Source organism: Ahaetulla prasina, chromosome 13 (assembly GCF_028640845.1).
Source record: "Ahaetulla prasina isolate Xishuangbanna chromosome 13, ASM2864084v1, whole genome shotgun sequence".
NCBI classification, from domain to species: domain Eukaryota; kingdom Metazoa; phylum Chordata; class Lepidosauria; order Squamata; family Colubridae; genus Ahaetulla; species Ahaetulla prasina.
Genome location: NC_080551.1, coordinates 8,651,849 through 8,672,055, shown reverse-complemented (window position 1 = coordinate 8,672,055; position 20,207 = coordinate 8,651,849). Strand labels below are relative to the sequence as shown.

Below are 20,207 nucleotides of genomic sequence, written 5' to 3'. Positions count from 1 at the left end.
AGGAGTCTCCAAGCTTGGTCCCTTTAAGACTTGTGGACTTCAACTCCCAGAGTTGAAATCCACAAGTCTTAAAGAGACCAAGGTTGGAGACCCCTGAACTAGAGCATTTCAACCTCACAAAATGACCACTGGGTTTGACTCAGAGGTGGGTTTCAGCAGATCCTGACCAGTTCTGGAGAACCGGTAGCAGAAATTTTAAGTAGTCCGGAGAACCGGTAGTAAAAATTCTGACTGGCCCCCGCCCCCATCTATTCTCTGCCTCCCGAGTCCCAGCTGATCGGCAGGAAATGGGGATTTTGCAGTAACCTTCCCCTGGAGTGGGGTGGGAATGGAGATTTTACAATGTCCTTCCCTGCCACGCCCACCAAGCCTCAACATGCCCACCAAGCCACACTCACAGAACCAGTAGTAAAAAAATTTTTGAAACCCATCACTGGTTTGACTGGTCACAAAATACCCATTTAAGCAAAAACTAACCAGTGACGTTGCTCTCTACAATATCTTCTAAACTTTTCCAAGTATAACACTGCCTTTTTTTTCCTTTTTTTTTTATTCACATTTATATCCCGCCCTTCTCCGAAGACTCAGGGCGGCTTACAGTGTGTAAGGCAATAGTCTCATTCTATTTGTATATTTACATACAAAGTCAACTTATTGCCCCCCCAACAATCTGGGTCCTCATTTTACCTACCTTATAAAGGATGGAAGGCTGAGTCAACCTTGGACCTGGTGGGACTTGAACCTGCAGTAATTGCAAGCAGCTGTGTTTAATAACAGGCTTCTTACAGCCTGAGCCACACCATGGCTTTTTTTTTTGAGCTGATGGTCACGTTCCTATTAAAGCATCCTCTACCATTTTTATGACCTTTGTTTAAATGGGTGAGTGATAGGATAACTTTGCGGTTACATTATCGTTCTTGGTCCAGGAGACCGGGATTCAAGTCCAAGCTGCTCCTTTTCTCCAAGAAGTGGTGGGTGCTCCATCACAGGAGGCTTTTAAGAAGGAACTGGTTAGCCACTTGTCCGGAATGATATAGGATCTCCAATCAAGGGCATTGGGTTGGACTAGAAGACTTCCAAGCAGTGGTGAAATCCAAATTTTTTTTACTACCGGTTCTCTGGGCGTGGCGTAGTGGGGGTGGTGTGGTTTGGTGGCCGTGGCAGGGGAAGGATTCTACAAAATCCGCATTCCCTCCCTACTCCTGGGGGAAGGATATTGCAAAATCTTCATTCCCACCCCACTCTGGGACCAGCCAAACGTGGTATATGCCGGTTCTCTGAACTACTCAAAATTTCCCCTACCGGTTCTCCAGAACCTGTCAGAACCTGCTGGATTTCACCCCTGTCTCCAAGGTCCCTCCCGCCCCCATCCATACATTTGGATGCTTCACATCTGACTCACATTTATGACGGTTGCAGTGTCCCGGGATCCCATGATCCCGTTTTGCAACCTTCTGACAAGCAAAGTCAATGGGGAAGCCAGATTCACTGAATATCTGCGTTACTAATTTAAGAACTGCCACGATTCCACTTAACAAATGCGGCAAGAAAAGTCTTAACATGGAACAAAACTCGCTTAAAAAATTTCTCACTTCGCAACATAAATTTTGAGCTCAATTGTGGTCATAAGTTGAGGACTACCTGTACAAATGTTGCTTGAGAACGGTCTCTTGCCTTTCAGCATACCAAGTTCCTGATTTGTTTTGTTTTATTATTTCTTAAAATAAATGAAAATAAATTAAAGTCAGATCCCAAGTGAGCGCCACTGGTGATCGTAGGGACCTGGCCTAGGGAATTACTTCAATATATAATTCAGACTGCTTCATTTTATAAGCTTCATTATCACATATGCATATTGTGGGTTGATTATCACACAATAGGAAAAGACAAAAATCTGTAATAGAATAGAATTTTTTTATTGGCCAAGTGTGATTGGACACACAAGGAATTTGTCTTGGTGCATATGCTCTCAATGTACATAAAAGAAAAGATACGTTCATCAAGGTACAACACTTACAACACTTAATGATAGTCATAGGGTACAAATTTTACACTTAATGATACAACACTTAATGACGGTCATAGGCTATAATTAAGCAATCAGTAAACAATCAAATCAGTATAAATCATAAGGATACAAGCAACAAAGTTACAGTCATACAGTCATATGTGGGAGGAGATGGGTGGTGGGGACGATGAGAAGATTAATAGTAGTGCAGATTTAGTAAATAGTTTGACGGTGTTGAGGGAATTATTTGTTTAGCAGAGTGATGGCGTTCGGGAAAAAACTGTTCTTGTGTCTAGTTGTTCTGGTGTGCAGTGCTCTATATAGCATCATTTTGAGGGTAGGAGTTGAAACAGTTTATGTCCCGGATGCGAGGGGTCTGTAAATATTTTCACAGCCCTCTTTTTGACTCGTGCAATAAACAGGTCCTCAATGGAAGGCAGGTTGGTAGCCGTTGTTTTTTCTGCAGTTCTAATTATCCTCTGAAGTCTGTGTCTGTCTTATTGGGTTGCAGAACCAAACCAGACAGTTATAGAGGTGCAGATGACAGACTCAGTAATTCCTCTGTAGAACTGGATCAGCAGCTCCAGTTCTACAGCTCCAGCAGCAGATAAAGTAGCCTATCTAGTCCCTATTAATGTCATTCAAGAAGAAAACTTCCCCAGGGGAGGGAATATCATTTCTTGGTCTTTTCCTTCCTGCTTTTTTAAGCCATTAATGAGGAGTTGATACTGCTGGTGAGTCATCTTTATCCCTGAGCCTTTATCCTTCTCCGTTTCCAAAACTCTATAAACAAGATCAGTTCCAAAGCTTCAAAGAGGCTTTGCATTTTGATGACTTTTTTCAGCATCTTGGAAAAGAAATGAAGAGCTGATTCAGCAACTGCTTCCTTGCTGACTTGTCCTTATCTCCTTGGTTCCTCCAACCCAGATAACAAGGCTTATTCTTCAGTTACGCCTGGAAACAATTCATGCAACACATCAAGTAAGAATTGGCTTGACAACCTTAAGATGGTCTTGATTTTAGCTCCATCCACCTTAACATCTGTATAACATTTGAGACTTTCACCCAATTGAAAATTCTCTGTATACACTAAACATTATGTTGAAACATAGAATAATATGATATTACAATAGTAATATTATAATATTATAGTAATAATAATACTAACGTGCCTACCGTTCCTGTCCAAATATTCCCTTTGATTGTATCCAATTTCATATAGTTATTACATACTTATGATTATATATATGCTTATATATCGTATAGTTATTTCATGCTTATGCTTATATATAATGTTGTGACAAATAAATAAAAATAAATAAAATAAAATAAAATATAGGGTTGGAATGTCTTAACCTATACCATAGGACTTTGGAGGTCTTAACCTATACCATTCCAGACAAATGGCTGTCCAATCTTTTCTTCTTCTTCTTCTTCTTCTTCTTCTTCTTCTTCTTCTTTTTTTTTGAAAAAAATTTATTTTTATTTTTTTAAACATAGAATAAAAAAGAATCTCATCAGATCAATTCCGTTACAACGTGCTGCATGGGTGTTAACATATCTTCCTGTGCATTCACAAAATAATCATCTCTTTCAGACATATATCTTATATTCATTTTTCCTAACATATCTTTCCATTTAACCAGTTATAGAATAAATCCCATATTTTATAATATTGCTTATCTTCTTGTTCTCTAATTTCAAATGTTAATTTACTCATCTCTGCACATTCCAACATTTTTCTAATTATTTCATCTTGCAAAGGTAACTTTTCATTTTTCCAATTTTTTGCAAACACAATCCTAGCTGCTGTAATAATATTCACAATCAAATATTTTATATCGCTAATATATGTCTCCGGTATAATTCCCAACAGAAAATATTTCTGGCTTAAAGTCAATATGCTTTTTGATCATTTTTTCCGACCACGTGTGTATTTTAGTCCAATATCTTTTACACTTAATGATACAACACTTAATGACAGTCATAGGCTATAATTAAGCAATCAGTAAACAATCAAATCAGTATAAATCATAAGGATACAAGCAACAAAGTTACAGTCATACAGTCATATGTGGGAGGAGATGGGTGGTGGGGACGATGAGAAGATTAATAGTAGTGCAGATTTAGTAAATAGTTTGACAGTGTTGAGGGAATTATTTGTTTAGCAGAGTGATGGCGTTCGGGAAAAATCTGTTCTTATGTCTAGTTGTTCTGGTGTGCAGTGCTCTATATAGCATCATTTTGAGGGTAGGAGTTGAAACAGTTTATGTCCAGGATGCGAGGGGTCTGTAAATATTTTCACAGCCCTCTTTTTGACTCGTGCAGTATACAGGTCCTCAATGGAAGGCAGGTTGGTAGCCGTTGTTTTTTCTGCAGTTCTAATGATCCTCTGAAGTCTGTGTCTGTCTTGTTGGGTTGAAGAACCAAACCAGACAGTTATAGAGGTGCAGATGACAGACTCAGTAATTCCTCTGTAGAACTGGATCAGCAGCTCCAGTTCTACAGCTCCAGCAGCAGATAATGTAGCCTATCTAGTCCCTATTAATGTCATTCAAGAAGAAAACTTCCCCAGGGGAGGGAATATCATTTCTTGGTCTTTTCCTTCCTGCTTTTTTAAGCCATTAATGAGGAGTTGATACTGCTGGTGAGTCATCTTTATCCCTGAGCCTTTATCCTTCTCCGTTTCCAAAACTCTATAAACAAGATCAGTTCCAAAGCTTCAAAGAGGCTTTGCATTTTGATGACTTTTTTCAGCATCTTGGAAAAGAAATGAAGAGCTGATTCAGCAACTGCTTCCTTGCTGACTTGTCCTTATCTCCTTGGTTCCTCCAACCCAGATAACAAGGCTTATTCTTCAGTTACGCCTGGAAACAATTCATGCAACACATCAAGTAAGAATTGGCTTGACAACCTTAAGATGGTCTTGATTTTAGCTCCATCCACCTTAACATCTGTATAACATTTGAGACTTTCACCCAATTGAAAATTCTCTGTATACACTAAACATTATGTTGAAACATAGAATAATATGATATTACAATAGTAATATTATAATATTATAGTAATAATAATACTAACGTGCCTACCGTTCCTGTCCAAATATTCCCTTTGATTGTATCCAATTTCATATAGTTATTACATACTTATGATTATATATATGCTTATATATCGTATAGTTATTTCATGCTTATGCTTATATATAATGTTGTGACAAATAAATAAAAATAAATAAAATAAAATAAAATATAGGGTTGGAATGTCTTAACCTATACCATAGGACTTTGGAGGTCTTAACCTATACCATTCCAGACAAATGGCTGTCCAATCTTTTCTTCTTCTTCTTCTTCTTCTTCTTCTTCTTCTTCTTCTTTTTTTTTGAAAAAAATTTATTTTTATTTTTTTAAACATAGAATAAAAAAGAATCTCATCAGATCAATTCCGTTACAACGTGCTGCATGGGTGTTAACATATCTTCCTGTGCATTCACAAAATAATCATCTCTTTCAGACATATATCTTATATTCATTTTTCCTAACATATCTTTCCATTTAACCAGTTATAGAATAAATCCCATATTTTATAATATTGCTTATCTTCTTGTTCTCTAATTTCAAATGTTAATTTACTCATCTCTGCACATTCCAACATTTTTCTAATTATTTCATCTTGCAAAGGTAACTTTTCATTTTTCCAATTTTTTGCAAACACAATCCTAGCTGCTGTAATAATATTCACAATCAAATATTTTATATCGCTAATATATGTCTCCGGTATAATTCCCAACAGAAAATATTTCTGGCTTAAAGTCAATATGCTTTTTGATCATTTTTTCCGACCACGTGTGTATTTTAGTCCAATATCTTTTAGCTTCAATGCATGTCCACCACATGTGGTAATATGATCCAGGTATCTGATGACATTTCCAACATTTTTCAGATTTGTCCTTGGACATTCCAGCAATTCTTGTCGGGGGTAAGTGCCATCTATAAAACATCTTATACAAATTCTCTTTGAATGCTATAGACATTGTCATTTTATAATTATACATCCAGAATTTCTGCCAATCATCTAGGTCTATTTTTTATTTATTTATTTATTTATTTATTTATTTAATTTTGTCATAACAATATACACAAGCATAACATAAAGGATTATATAATATATAAACATATATATGAGGAGAAATAAGGTAGTATAAGCATATATATATATAGGGAAAGAAACAATAGGACAGGAACGGTAGGCACGTTTGTGCTCTTATGCACGCCCCTTAGAGTCCTCTTAGGAATGTGGTGAGGTCAACAGTGGACAGATTTTGAATAAAGCTTTTGGAGTTATGAGAAGAGACCACAGAGTCAGGTAATGCATTCCAAGCATAGACAATTCTGTTACAGAAATCGTGTTTTCTGCAATCTAAACTGAAGCGGTTGACATGAAGTTTAAATCTGTTGGTAGCTCTTGTGTTATTGTAGTTGAAACTGAAGTAGTCATTGGCAAGAAGGACATTACAACGGATGTTTCTATGAGCTAAACCCAGGTCCTGTCGAAGGCGACGAAGTTTCAAGTTTTCTAGACCCAGGATATCAAGTCTGGTGGAATAAGGTATTTTATTGGTTATAAGGTTATAAGGTCTATCCTGTGACCAAAATTCCTCCCCCAAGCATTGTCTTTTAACTTGTTCTTCCTCTAATTTCACCTCTAGTAAGTATTGATACAATTTCTTTGTCCAATCTCTTCTTGAAAGCCTCCAGTGATAAAACACCCACAACTTCCACTGATTAATTTTTCTCACGATAGGGAAATTTCTCCTTAGTTCTAGGTTGGATCTCTCTTTAATGATCTTCCACTTCTTGTCCTGTCCTCAGATGCTCTGGAGAATAAGTCACACACACACCCTCACTCTTCTCTGGGACAGCCTCCCAACTATTGGAAGATTGCTATGATATCACCCCTAGTCCTTCTCTTGGTTAGACTAGACATAACGAGTTTCCTATTTTTCTGCTCATATTATTATGGCATTTAATACCCACAAGGAAAATAGCTTATTTCTCTGTAGGATAGTTAGAAGGAGGCAAGAGTTAAAGTAGGGTGACTTAAGGTAATTGAAACATGACTCGTGTGTGCCAAACTATATGATCAAATTCTTTTGGAATCTTTATCAGTTTAGCATGGAGAATGAGCGGAATGGAATGTTTTAATTCTCTGTAAGCCCCATCGTTCAGAAGTTTTTGTTTTTCGTTTTGTCGAGGTTTTGTTTCATGTGGTTTTATTTGATGAGCGTTGTTGGCTGTGTTGCTTGTTGTTACTTCAAACGTGAAGCTATATAAGATTTTACCGAAGAGTCCTCTACACTTTGAGATGCCACAGCTGAAGCCCAGTTAAACACAATTTATAAATAAATGTAAACGAATGAATGTTTCAGTCCTATAATGTAAATAATATATATATGAAATGTATTTGAGAGAGAGAGAAGGAGGGAGAGAATCCAAGCACTTGTAAAGTGTTTGCATTTTAAGGTTTGATTTGTGCGAAGGTCCTTGGCCTGCCTTTCTTCAATGAACGCTGTTTTGCAAATAGTCACTCTGTAAAATTCTTCCACTGTTTTATCCCCTAGTGAGTGTTAGAAATTTGAAAATACGTTATCAAGGAAATCTATTTGGCTATGTGTGTTTCTGATCATATAGACCAGAGGTCTTCAAACTTCGCAACTTTAAGACTTGTGGACTTTGACTTCCAGAATTCTCTAGCCAGCTATGCTTAAAGCTGCCAAGTTTGAAGACCTTTGATATAGACAGAAAGGGGGAAAAGCTTTGAAATTTATCTCATCCACAAAATTACTCTTAGACGTTGGTTGAATTACTTATTCCTCTTTCTTGCCCCCTTTTCATGTCAAAATCAAAGTACTCTTAACTCAAATCCACATGTCAGTAACCCATTGCTGCAAGTCAGGTACATATGTGTCCTTCCAATATTGTATAATAATAAATATTTTTGGCTGTCTCCCATGCGTAAAAGAGCCGCACTTCTCAATGTCTCGATAGATTCCAAATGCTGGGGGTACAGCCAAACAAAACATCGCCCTTCGCCAAGATCAATCTAAATTCGTGTTAGCAGTCCTATGGCTGGAAGTCCAAAATGTAACAATAATCAAGACAAACCATCAGTTAATGTTCCAAATGTCTCTATTGCAGTTCCAGCAACAACTCTTAAATCTTTTTTTTAGAGGTATCCATACCAATTGCAATAGAATTTACTATTATATTACCTGCATGTTTTATAACCCTTGCTGTATAAAATTCAGCAACGATGGAGACTGAATTTGTTCTTTGGGCTTGGGTCAAGTCACTTTGGTGGGGTTTAGAAGCAGGTGACAAGGGTTCCTAAAAAGAGCTTGGATGAAATTAGATTAATGGGTGGAATCAATTAATTAATAATTAGTGGGAGGAAGCTTGTTAAAGAGAGACCCAACCTATAAGTAAGAAGAAATTGAGAACAATTAATCAACAGAACAGCTTGCCTCTAGAAGGATATATATGATAGAGCAGGGGTCTCCAACCTTGTCAACTTTAAGACTTATGGACTTCAACTCCCATAATTCCTCAGCCAGCAAAGCTGGCTGAGGAATTCTGGAAGTTGAAGTCCACAAGTCTTAAAGTTGACAAGTCTTTAAACAAGTCAACAATAAGACTTTAAACAAGTCAACAACAAGTCTTTAAACAAGTCAACAATAAGACTTTAAACAAGTCAACAACAAGTCTTTAAACAAGTCAACAATAAGACTTGTTGACAAATCCACAAATCTTAAAGTTGACAAGGTTGGAGACCCCTGTGATAGATTATATTATTCCCAGCAGTTCCCGGCAATAGTAGTTCTGATATATATATATAAATATCTATATTGCTAGGAATAATATATCCTGATTGTCATAGCCGGAGACAGCTTAAGAGAGGGCTTAAATGATAACTAGGAAAAAAAACAGTTATGGAAGGACTTCACCACTGTCTGAAAACTGCCCCAAGGGAAAAGTTTCCCAAAGCCACATTAACCATATCTTCGAATGATATGAAGATGTCATTTTAAGTTAAAAGCGTCGATGTTTTATTTCCCAAGAAGACCCAGCTTCCCTGCCTTCATTATTGTTTTACCAGCCTTTGTCATCTCCGTGGAAACATAATAATTTTTATTCCAAATCAGGACAGTTCTGAATCAGCTTCAGAAAAACAGAAATGAAAACAGGATGTTCATAGGTGTTGGGGGTGGGGGAAAGATCGTTCTAACTGTGGGAATTTTCCTGGCTCGCTTTATGGCTGGGGCTACATTAATTTTAATATGACAAAAGACTTGAAGCGTTTTCTTGGCGTACCTACAATGGCTGCACATATTCCAGAGAAGAACAACATCCTTCTAAAAAAGCCTCCTGAAAGAGCAGATGACTCATAAAGATTTCTCCAAGTTAACTGACGTTAAACGCTCTGTTTTATTTTATTTTTCAGTCTCTGAGCCCGTATTCCTGCCTCCCACCTCCTCCAGGGACCCAGCAACCGCTTAGTCCCCACAGAGCTTACCCGGACTCCACCGCTGATCTGCTCTCGGTGCTGAGCCAAGAGGAACGCGAACTGATTGAACCGGTAGTAGCCTTGGGCTACCCGATCCGCCGAGCGATCCTCGCCCTGCAGAAGTCCAGGAGGCGAAGCTTAGGACAGGTCAGGCAGCACTAGGAACTGGCTCTCTTCCCAAACAGGGGACGTCTTTGTTAGTGCCGGAGAAGAGGTGTCCTCTCCAGGTGATGCAACACTATTTCCAGAACTCTGTCCTGGGTGCACCTGATTGTCAACCGTGGAAAGAACGATGAAGATCTGCAGAGGGTTTGGGGTTTAGTTGCCCCTCTCCAAATAAGATGGGGCCAAATTCCCCCCCCCCCCCGTCAAAGCTGGGGAAGGTGTTTCCAACTCTCTAGGTCTAGGTGAAGAACTTCCTCAGAAAGTATGACTATACATCAGGGTATAGTCTACTTACCTTCCTTACCTGTTTGGAAGTGCATGCATCACTTGTGCATGCAGACTTTCTGCGCATGCGCAAAACCTTCTGTAAAAATGTAAAAAACCACATTACTTCCTGGTTAAAACCAGGAAGTAATGACATCCCGGCTAGGTGGGCAGAGCTTTGTTCCGCCATCGTTAGTGGATCGCCGAACTACCGGCCATGATCGCTACCAGATTGCATGATCCAGTCCGATCCGGGAGCATTTCACTCCTGCTATATATTATGTGCTGGTAGGGTGGGTCCATCTGTTTCACGTATTTCTCTCTTTACCCTGTTTCCCTGAAAATAAGACTTCCCCTGATAATAAGCCCAATCATGCTTTTGAGTGCATGCGCTAAAATAAGCCCCTCTCGAAAATAAGCCCTCCCTGAAAATATTTAAACACATGCGCTCTGCCATTTCCTCGGGTTAGGGTTAGGGAGACAGAGCTGGAAATCAGGTAAGACGGCAAGAGGAACCCCGTCTTGCTCCATGTGCCCCAAAATAATAATAAGCTCTCCCCAAAAATAAGGCCAAACACTTATTTCGGGGTTCAGAAAAATATAAGACAGGGTCTTATTTTCGGGAAAACATGATAGTACCTGCTTCCTCAACTCAAACTCTGGAGAGACAGATGGCTCTCCCTTTTTTTACAACTGGAGTTTTACTGCATATTCTTGAAATTGGGCTGAGGTTTGTGCCTCAGGTTCTACTTGTGGGTTCTACTTGCCTTTACTTCCGGTTCGCATCGTGCCCATGCGAGGGCGCTCACTCCGCTCGTGCACGTGCATGGTCTTCTGCGCATGTGCAGAAGCTTCTCCGCATGCGCATATCACTTTTGATGATGTTCGGGTCAGTGGGAGGAACTCCCCACCTGTTTTACTACCGGTTCTATCACTGGTTTGCACATGGCTTTAGGGCAGAGGAGAGAATGTTTCCCCCCCCCCCCATGGTACCATAATTTGTGGGGAGGGCTCTGAGGTCCCATGGGAGGTGTGGCTTCTGTTGTGATAACCCTGGAGACTCCAGAAACAATGTCGCTGGCTCCTTGTTGAAAGATTTTATGGAGCAGTTCTTAGCCACGAAAACCTAACTTGGGTTAGTCAGTTTTCTTCAGTCTTGTGCTAAAATACAATCTGAGCTGCATCGAATTAACAGCAACTCCCCATGCATGGTAGAGATGTAACAGAACTGGGAGCAGGGGAGGTAGTCAACAAAGTTAAGATGGCAACCACACAATTCAAGCTCTGCCTCCTTTTACGTCCCCTCCGTGTAAAAAAAAGAGAGAGAGTGGGGTTTTGATTGTGTGATCATGGCCACATCTTGACTTTTTTGAGACCTTCCCACAGCCACTTCTGGTTTGCCGCCCAAAGCATAGTGAACCAGAGTCATTGGCTGGGATGGAATAGAAATGGGATGGAATAGAAATGGAATGAATGAATGAATGAATGAATGAATGCCTCGAGATTGAAAATCATCAATAGGTCATTACAATCTGGTAGTGCAGCTTTATGTACGTCTGTATTTACCAGACATGCATATTGCACAACCCCCAGTCAAGCTGGGTTAGGGTCAGGGGTGAAATTTAAAATTTGTTACTACCGGTTCTGTGGATGTGGCTTGGTGGTGGTGGGTAATGTGACGGGGTGGACGTGGCCACCTTTTTTTTTTTTTTTTACTTTTAAAAGCATTTTTTCTACAACCTCTTCGGCTGAAGAGGTTGTAGAAAAAATGCTTTTAAAAGGCTCCTCTGACGATCCCAGCTGAGTTGCCTTATCGTCAGAGGCTTTTTTTTTTTACTTTTAAAAGCATTTTTTCGGCTGGAGAAAAAATGCTTTTAAAAGTAAAAAAAACAAAAACCTCTGATGATTATGCAGCTCAGCTGGGCATGGGGAGTGGGCCAGGGATTTTTGTTCTCTGAATCACCCGCCACCATTGCTACCGGATCGGGTGATCTGGTCCGAACCGGGAGCATTTTACCCCTGGTTAGCGTGATTTGCAACAATCAATATATGACCAACAATAAAGTAAGCAGCATTAGACAAATAACATAATCAGCAGCATAACCATTAAACCTTTTGAAGTGCTCTGGGGCTGGGAATTGGGATTAGGTCTTATCCTTGGTGAAGACTCTCAATGATCTTTCATTCAAGGGAGCAGCTTTTATTTACAAAAAAAATACTTATTTACAAACAAATACTAACTTGCAAATAAACCTGCATCTAAAATCAGCTTCCCCAAATATTGCCTTCACCAGGGTCATCGTTGTGATTGCATGGTTTACGTTTATGCTTATTGTTTGTATTAACAACTTTTTTTAAATTTCATTTTGTCACAACAGTATACAGAAACATCGACATAAAACAACAGTACATCATAAAAGAAAAAAATATATATAAGCAAAAGTATGCAACAACTATGTTAATTTGATATAATGAAGGAAACTATAGGACAGGAACGGTAGGCACTTTTGTGCTCTTATGCACGCCCCTTTTAGTCCTTTTAGGAATGGGGTGAGGTCAATAGTAGACAGTTTTTGGTTGAAGATTTTGGGATTTTGAGTAGAGACTATAGAGTCAGGTAATGAGTTCCAAGCGCTAACAACTGTTACAGAAGTCATATTTTCTGCAATCAAGTTTGAAGCGGTTGACATTAAGTTTGAATCTATTGTTTGCTCTTGTATTATTGCGATTGAAGCTGAAGTAGTCTTTTACAGGAAGGATATTGCAATAGATGATTCTGTGTGTTAAACACAGGTCATGTCGGAGTCGGCAGAGTTCTAAGTTTTCTAATCTTATTCTAATCTAATTCTAAGTTTTCTAATCTAAACTTCTAATTGTTAGTTTAGAAATTTCACCCAGGATGTCATTACAGAACTCTCCTTAGCTTTCAAATAATTAAGCCCTCTCCACTCTCAACATCATTTTTTTCCTATGGTTCATAACTGGAAACTCTTTTATTTTTATTAGCTTCTATTTGAACTCCATGTTTATCCTTCTCAACAGCTATTGAGTTTAAGGCTGATTTTTTTTTTTTTTTATTGAAAGAGTTTTAAAAAAAACAAAAACATTTTCCCCCTTTTTTCCCCCTCCCTCCCAAAAAAAAAAAAAAAAACAAAACATCCCCCTCCCTCCCCCACCCCCGGCTTCCCGGGTCAATCACAAGGTAAAGTCCAATCCAAATAACCACATCCAAAGCTTTTCGTCTCCCAACCCCCTCCCCATTACATAAAATAACTTTCTAATTATTCAAAGGCAATCTGATATTTCTTAATCTGATATCTGTTTTGTAGATAATCAATCCATTTTTTCCATTCAATTAAATATCTTTCCTGCGTATTGTCTTTTAAAAACGCTGAGATTTTAGCCATCTCAGCCAAGTTAATAACTTTCAATATCCATTCTTCTATTGTAGGTATCTCTTCTTTCTTCCAGTATTGTCCAATCAACAGTCTTGCTGCTGTTATTAAGTTCAAAATCAGTTTAGTCTCAATCCCTGTACAATCCATTATAATTCCCAAAAGGAAAAAATTTTAAGGCTGATTTTTAATCCCCCAAATAAGACACTTGTGCACTTGCTCCCAATTTGGGCCCGAGGGTGGAGTTGAATCTCGGGGCCTATTGCTGGGTCCCCTTCACTAGCTGTACCCATTTCAGATCTGGAAGAACGTACTGTTTCCACGAAAATGGGTTTTTAAAAATAGGACGGAGGCTTTCGCTGGCCAATCACGGATTCCCGAGGGATCAACGGCTGCTGTGGTATTTAAAAATGCTCTAGAGAACTATGCAGTCAGTTCTCCAAGAATAAAGTCAAAAATAATTCTAGGCTTTTCCATGACAGACTCCATTTCTCAGTCTCATAAGAAGGGAACTTTTGTCTCTCCCGAGGTGCTGAGTTAGATCTGGAGAGGCATCTAATCAGCCAAGCAGCCTTAGTCCCAAAGGTGTTTCTTTCAAGAGGCAACTGGACTTTCTGGTTTTTTCTTGAAGACGTTTTGCTCCTCATCCAAGAAGTTTCTTCAGCTCTGACTGGATGGTGAGGAATAGAAGGATTTATACTCCTTGCAGACAGCTGGTCATTTGCATCCTTTTTAAGAAAATCATTGAGGCCACTTGGAGATTTCACCAGTTGTCTGCAAGGAGTATAAATCCTTCCATTCCCCACCATCCAGTCAGAGCTGAAGAAGCTTCTTGGATGAGAAGCGAAACGTCTTCAAGGAAAAACCAGAAAGTCCAAGTTGCCTCTTGAAAAAAGCACCTTTGGGACAACCATGACCTGAATGACTGAGAATCTCCATAGACAAACAGCCTTAGCTTTGTCCAGGATCTTCGCACTGAAAAACTGAACAAAATCTATAAAGATTTTGCATGTGTGTTACAAGAAGCGGTGATTAGATTTATATCAGCAAATGTGCCAGTCTTCAGATTCCTCGCTCTTCGGTAGACATCTCTTAGACCTTAGTCCATGTGGGTGAATCTTGCCAAACGTGGCTTATTCAACGACTGATTAATTTGACAGATGAGCACAGCCTGTAATGTATGAATAGTCAAGCTCTTTTAACTATTGTGATACAACTGTACCACTGGTGGCTTTCAATTTTTTTTTACTACTGGTTCTGTGGGTGTGGCTTGGTGGGCATGGCATGGCTTGGTGGGCATGGCATGGCTTGGTGGGCATGGCTTGGTGGGCATGGCAGGGGAAAGTCACTGTAAAATCTCCATTCCCTCCCCAATCCAGGGGAAGGTTACTGCAAAAATCCCCATTTCCTCCCGATCAGCTGGGACTCAGGAGGCAGAGAATAGATGGGGGCGTGGCCAGTCAGAATTTTTACTACTGGTTCTCCGAGCTACTCAAAATTTCCACTACCGGTTCTCCAGAACTGGTCAGAACCTGCTGAGACCTACCTCTGAACTGCACCACTTAAAAAGCTTCTGCAAGCGCCTTCCTATGGTTGCTTTAGTTTCCCTCCCCACCTGTTAAAATTTTTACACAAAGGCCAAATGTTTACTTTACACAACCCCGATTGTGAAATACTGGAGCTTTTGCTTCAGAAGTCCAAGGCTTAGAAATTGTTTCTCCATTGCCAGTCGTGAATTGTGTAATCCTGATTCTGTCGGTTCAGATATTCAAGATATATAATAGTTCAAAGCTATAATGCACTTCATGGGGTTTTTTTTTTTTCCTGCTAAAACAAGATGAAAGAGACTGATAACGCCTTGAAGTCTAGAAAGAAATTTATTAGTTGACAGTTGCAATCGTATGCATGAAGTCTTGCTCTAAATCTTGTTTCAAGTTATTCTCTTAATCCTAGGAAGAAGCCAAGGGCAACTCACTCCCAAAATTATTGCCAAAAAAACCGTAGGATTTAGCCAAGCAGTCTACACAGAAGGCCAAAAAAAAAAAAACCTGTTCCAGGAAATAAATGTTTTATATACACTATATACATTCTATATACAATAGAAGCAGGGATGAAATCCACTTACCTTCGCTACCGTTTCGCAAATGTGAGCGCGTGCACCTCCTCCACGCATGTGCAGAGTCTTCTGCACATGCGCAGAGGGTCAAAAAAAAAATTTCAGTAAAATGTGGGAACTAGATTTGATTAAATACTTTTCAGGATAAAGGGATTGAATAAAACTTGGGAAAGAAATGGGCTATTATAAAATTTGAAGAGGGGAAAACATTGGATAAATGATACAATGAGGGGGTGAAATTTGAAATATGTTTAATTATGTACCCGACTGATACCTTGTTCAACAAAGATTTGTATGTGGTTTGTTCTTTTTATAAAAATATAAAAAACTTGTTGTTTTTTAAAAAAATTTCAGTAATCTTCCCCTGGAATGGGGAGGGAATGGAGATTTTACAGTATCCTTCCCCTGCCACGCCCACCGAGCCACGCCCACCAAGCTGTGCCATGCCCACCAAGCCACACCCACAGAACAGAAAATTTTTGAAACCCACCACTGGTCGAGAAGTGTCAATCACAAGGAATTCTGTGGGGGCTCCCACCCTCTGGAACAAACTTCCCCCAGGACTTCGCCAACTTCCTGACCTTCGAACCTTCCGCCGCGAGCTTAAGACACATCTATTTATTTGCGCAGGACTGGACTAGAATTTTTTAAATTTTGAATTTGGTTTTAATGGGGTTTTATTATTTGTATTTCTATTTTAAATATTCGGCCTTATTTAATAAGTTTTTTAATTGTTGTTTTATCCTGTATTTATATGTATGTTTTATTCTGGCTGTAAACCGCCCTGAGTCCCTAGGGAGATAGGGCGGTATAAAAATGCGAAAAATAAATAAATAAATAAATAAATCAGGACCCTAGTTAAGTTGCAGTTGAGAAGATGAGAGTCAACAGAATTCCAGAGGGGTTGGACTTAGATCATTTCTAGGAACGTAAGGACTCTAGGCTGATGACTCATTTAGTGTCATCTCCCCACTCCAGCTGTGTCTGCTATTCTATAGGAAGGCTGCCATCACTAGTTTCCTTGCATGGATCTGGTTGCCCTTTGCAAGTGATGATCCCAGGGTTCCAGATCATATGGCTGGTTCTACAAAGTAAGGGAGGGGTTGTGTTGGGAAAGGTTCTGGTTTAGGAAGTGGATTTTCGGCTTTTTGCCGAAATCGTGCTGCTCCGTTAATTAACAGCCCTTCAATTTCTTCTGCTTTCCCGTAACAGTTTCTCAGTTACCTCAGTGCCTGCGATAGACTTCTGAAACAGGGTTACGATGAGGCCCAGGTTATAGAAGCCATGGAAATGTTCCAGAACTCAGAGAAAAAGGTGAGAGCTCAACTTCTGTTGAAAAGTTGACCAAATGAATGGGGGGGGGGGGGAAATGGCTGTTTCCACCTGCACGGGGTTTTTTTGAATCTGCGTGAATGTTGTTAGCAGTTGATAGGGAGCATAAAAACTAACACAAATTAATGTGGAGAGGAAAAGAAAGAGGGAGAGAGAGAGAGAGAGAGAAAGACAGCCAGAAAGAAAGGAAGAAAGAAAGAGAGAGAGAGAGAGAGAAAGAAAGAAAGAAAGAAAGAAAGAAAGAAAGAAAGAAAGAAAGAAAGAAAGAAAGAAAGAAAGAAAAGACGAAGGAAGGAAGGAAGGAAGGAAGGAAGGAAGGAAGGAAGGAAGGAAAGAAGGAAGGAAGGAAGGAATGGTCTACATAGTTTTTAATTCTATTCTGACAATGATAAGTCCAAAATGGCTCACAATAAAAGTGATGACAAAACAAACCTAAAAAAGCAAGGAAAGAAAAACAAAACACAATTAATTCTGAACATTCTAACACACTTCCGGAAGGTGCTGAAGACCTGGTTCTGCCAGTGGGCCTGGGGAACCCAGAGTGGGATGGAGCCCATTCAATGGCTCGTGTGATCTGCTGTCACCGGGATGGGGGCTGATTTTATTATAATTTTGTTATATTATACTATGTTAATTTGAGTCTTTTCATTAGTTTTATTGTTTTAAATGTGGTTTTGTATTCTGTAAGCCACCTTGAATCGCCATGAATGAATAGATTGAATATTCATTCAATATAAATTGAATGAATGAATGAATGAATGAATGAATGAATGAATGAATGAATAAATAAATAAATAAATAATAAACATGAGAGAAAATCAGCCTGACAACATTGGGACGAATTCGAAATCAAAAAATTTAGAAGAAATGGTCTTTGCCACAAAGTTGTTGGGGGACCCAGATTGTTGGGGGCAATTAAGTTGACTTTGTATATAATATACAAATGGATGAAGACTATTGCTTAACACAATGTAAGCCGCCCTGAGTCTTCGGAGAAGGGCGGGATATAATTTCAAATTTTTTAAAAAAAAGGTTGGAAGGCAATGGAGCAGTTTTCTAGCTAGTTTTCAAAAGGCTTGAGGGTTGCTTTCAATATCACTATGTGAAAATCTAAAGGTAAGTTCCAAAGGCAACTGGACTTTCTTGTTGTTGTTTTACTTTGAAAATGTTTTGCTTCTCAACCAAGAACCTTCTTTCTGAAGAAGCTTCTTGGATGAGAAGTGAAATGCTTTCAACATTTCAACCCAAGAAAACCGACTTGGCTTTTGGCTCAAAACGCCTTTGAGACTAACAGAGTAACAGAGTCCAAAGGGACCTTGCAGGTCATCTAGTCCAACCCCCTCCCCAAGCAGGAGACCCTACATCTGGCCTCTACCTAGGATCGAACTCACAACCTCCTGATTGTGAGGCAAGAGCTCCTGACCTGGATGATTGAGTATCTCCATAGGCATCCCACTTAGGAAGTCTTGGAGGGGGATTTCTACTGGTAGGGCTGCTTTTGTTATCTTTCTTCTCTCCATCATTCTGCAGCCTCCCTGGCTGCCCACACTTTTCAACGTGCAGAAAGTACCACAGGACAACTACTTCCAAGTGTAATGAAGCCAAGGAGGCTGCAGGTGGTTGGAGAACTAACAGTCTGGAGATGTCTCCAAGTTGAAAGCAGGTCCTATTTTTATGGGAATGCTAGAAACACAAGGCAGGAATTTGGAAGGGGGGGAGGGGAAACACAACACAACTTGCTGAAAGCCTGTTGCCAGCATCTCTTCTTTTTAGCCATGATGTGGCTTATGCTTTTCCATGTTTGCTTATTGATGGTTCACTGATGTTACAGATCAGTTCCCTGCTCAAAAAAACAATAACAACTGGTTGTCATTTAGCAACTGGTCTTTCAATAGCAATTGGTATTCTAGGAGAGATACAGTCTCCTGTGTAATATTCTGGTTTTTGTTTTTTGTTTTTAAGAAAAAGCTCCCTGTTATTGAACCATTCCTGGATAAGCATGGGGATGTACAAGCCAGCATGAATGACTTGTTCAGAACCCGGAAGGCTCTAGTCCTCATGATTTTATAAAACTGGGTTTCTCTCTTATGGGGGTTTCAGAGCACTCGTGGAAATGCACACTTCATTCCCACAGTGGTCTCACACGTCCTGTGCTTCCTTCCCACTGCAGGCATCAGAATTCCTTCGCCTCTTAGCCCAATTCAATGACATGGGCTTCCAACAAGCTGACATCAAAGAAGTCCTCCTGCTGTGTGAAAACCACCGAGACAGGGCCCTAGAGGAGCTCATGACACAAAGCCAATGAAAGCGGCCCAGCATCCTCTCCACCTTTCCCTTCCTCTCCCCTCGCCTACCCCAAACGAGTCTTTAAATATTGTACTCTCTCAAATCTTTATCTTATGATTCTCTTTAATCACCATCTGGAAAGCTCACCTTTGTGATTTGTTCTAATCTTTTTTTTTTTAAGCTCCTTGTTATTGAACTATCCCTGGATAAACATGGCTTTGTACAAGTCATCATGAATGACTTGAGTCTATTTGGTTCATATGGTACCCGAAAGGCTTTGTTTATTATTATTATGATTTACTTTATTCATTCAACATGAAACTCAGTCAACTGAACATTCAAAAAGGCACCACAAATACCATTGACTGGTACGGTTGATATGGGTTGCTGCCAACGTCCTAGGTATCAACCAAGTACCTTCTTGAGATGTACAATGTTCCAAGTAGCGCAGTTTTTTGCAGTTCTGCTGCAATTCGTTGATGTATCTTATAAAATTCTTGGATATGATACCAAGTGCCCCGATGGTATCACTTACATATTTTATCCATAGTCGTGTATTTCAATGGTCAGGTCACGATATTTCATGATTTTTTTCCAGTTCTTTTTCTTCGACTCTGGCATCTCCTGGTACCGCAATGTCAATAAAGTGTACTTTTTGGTTTTCGACAACTGTGATATCTGGCGTGTTGTGTTCCAAATGATGATCCATCTGTATTCGAAAGTCCCACTTCTACTTCTACTTCTTCTCCTTCTCCTTCTCCTTCTCCTTCTCCTCCACCTTCTCTTGCTCCTTCTCCTTCTACTCTCAAACACTATCCCCCCTCCTCCTCCTCACCATCTCCCTTCCTTCTCCTCCTCCTCCTCCTCCTCCTCTTCCTCCTCCTCCTCCTCCTCCTATTATTATTATTATTATTATTATTATTATTATTATTATTATTATTATTATTATTATTATTATTATTATTATTATTAAACATTTTAAGCTGACACTTTTAACATTTTAAAACAATAATAAAAAACATGTAAGGAATAAATTCCAGTAAGTACAGTAGTAAATCTTTCCTGGAATGACCAATTACAA

The 20,207-nt window shown here is 39.4% G+C and overlaps 2 protein-coding genes across 3 annotated transcripts in view; one reads left to right on the top strand and one right to left on the bottom strand.

Annotated features, from left to right (window-relative positions):
- UBAP1L (ubiquitin associated protein 1 like) overlaps nucleotides 1-19,885 on the top strand; it is a 29,186-nt gene extending 9,301 nt beyond the window's left edge. For both annotated transcript variants that reach the window (XM_058155707.1, XM_058155706.1), the window contains exons 4-6: nucleotides 9,506-9,715; nucleotides 16,721-16,822; nucleotides 19,011-19,885. In XM_058155707.1, the coding sequence (XP_058011690.1) occupies nucleotides 9,506-9,715; nucleotides 16,721-16,822; nucleotides 19,011-19,145 (447 nt within the window). In that variant the 3' untranslated portion in view covers nucleotides 19,146-19,885. The remainder of the gene's footprint in view (nucleotides 1-9,505; nucleotides 9,716-16,720; nucleotides 16,823-19,010) is intronic.
- KBTBD13 (kelch repeat and BTB domain containing 13) overlaps nucleotides 4,052-20,207 on the bottom strand; it is a 55,588-nt gene continuing 39,432 nt past the window's right edge. Inside the window, exon 5 of the transcript XR_009151981.1 lies at nucleotides 4,052-4,875. The gene's annotated coding sequence lies outside the window, so the exon portion shown is untranslated. The remainder of the gene's footprint in view (nucleotides 4,876-20,207) is intronic.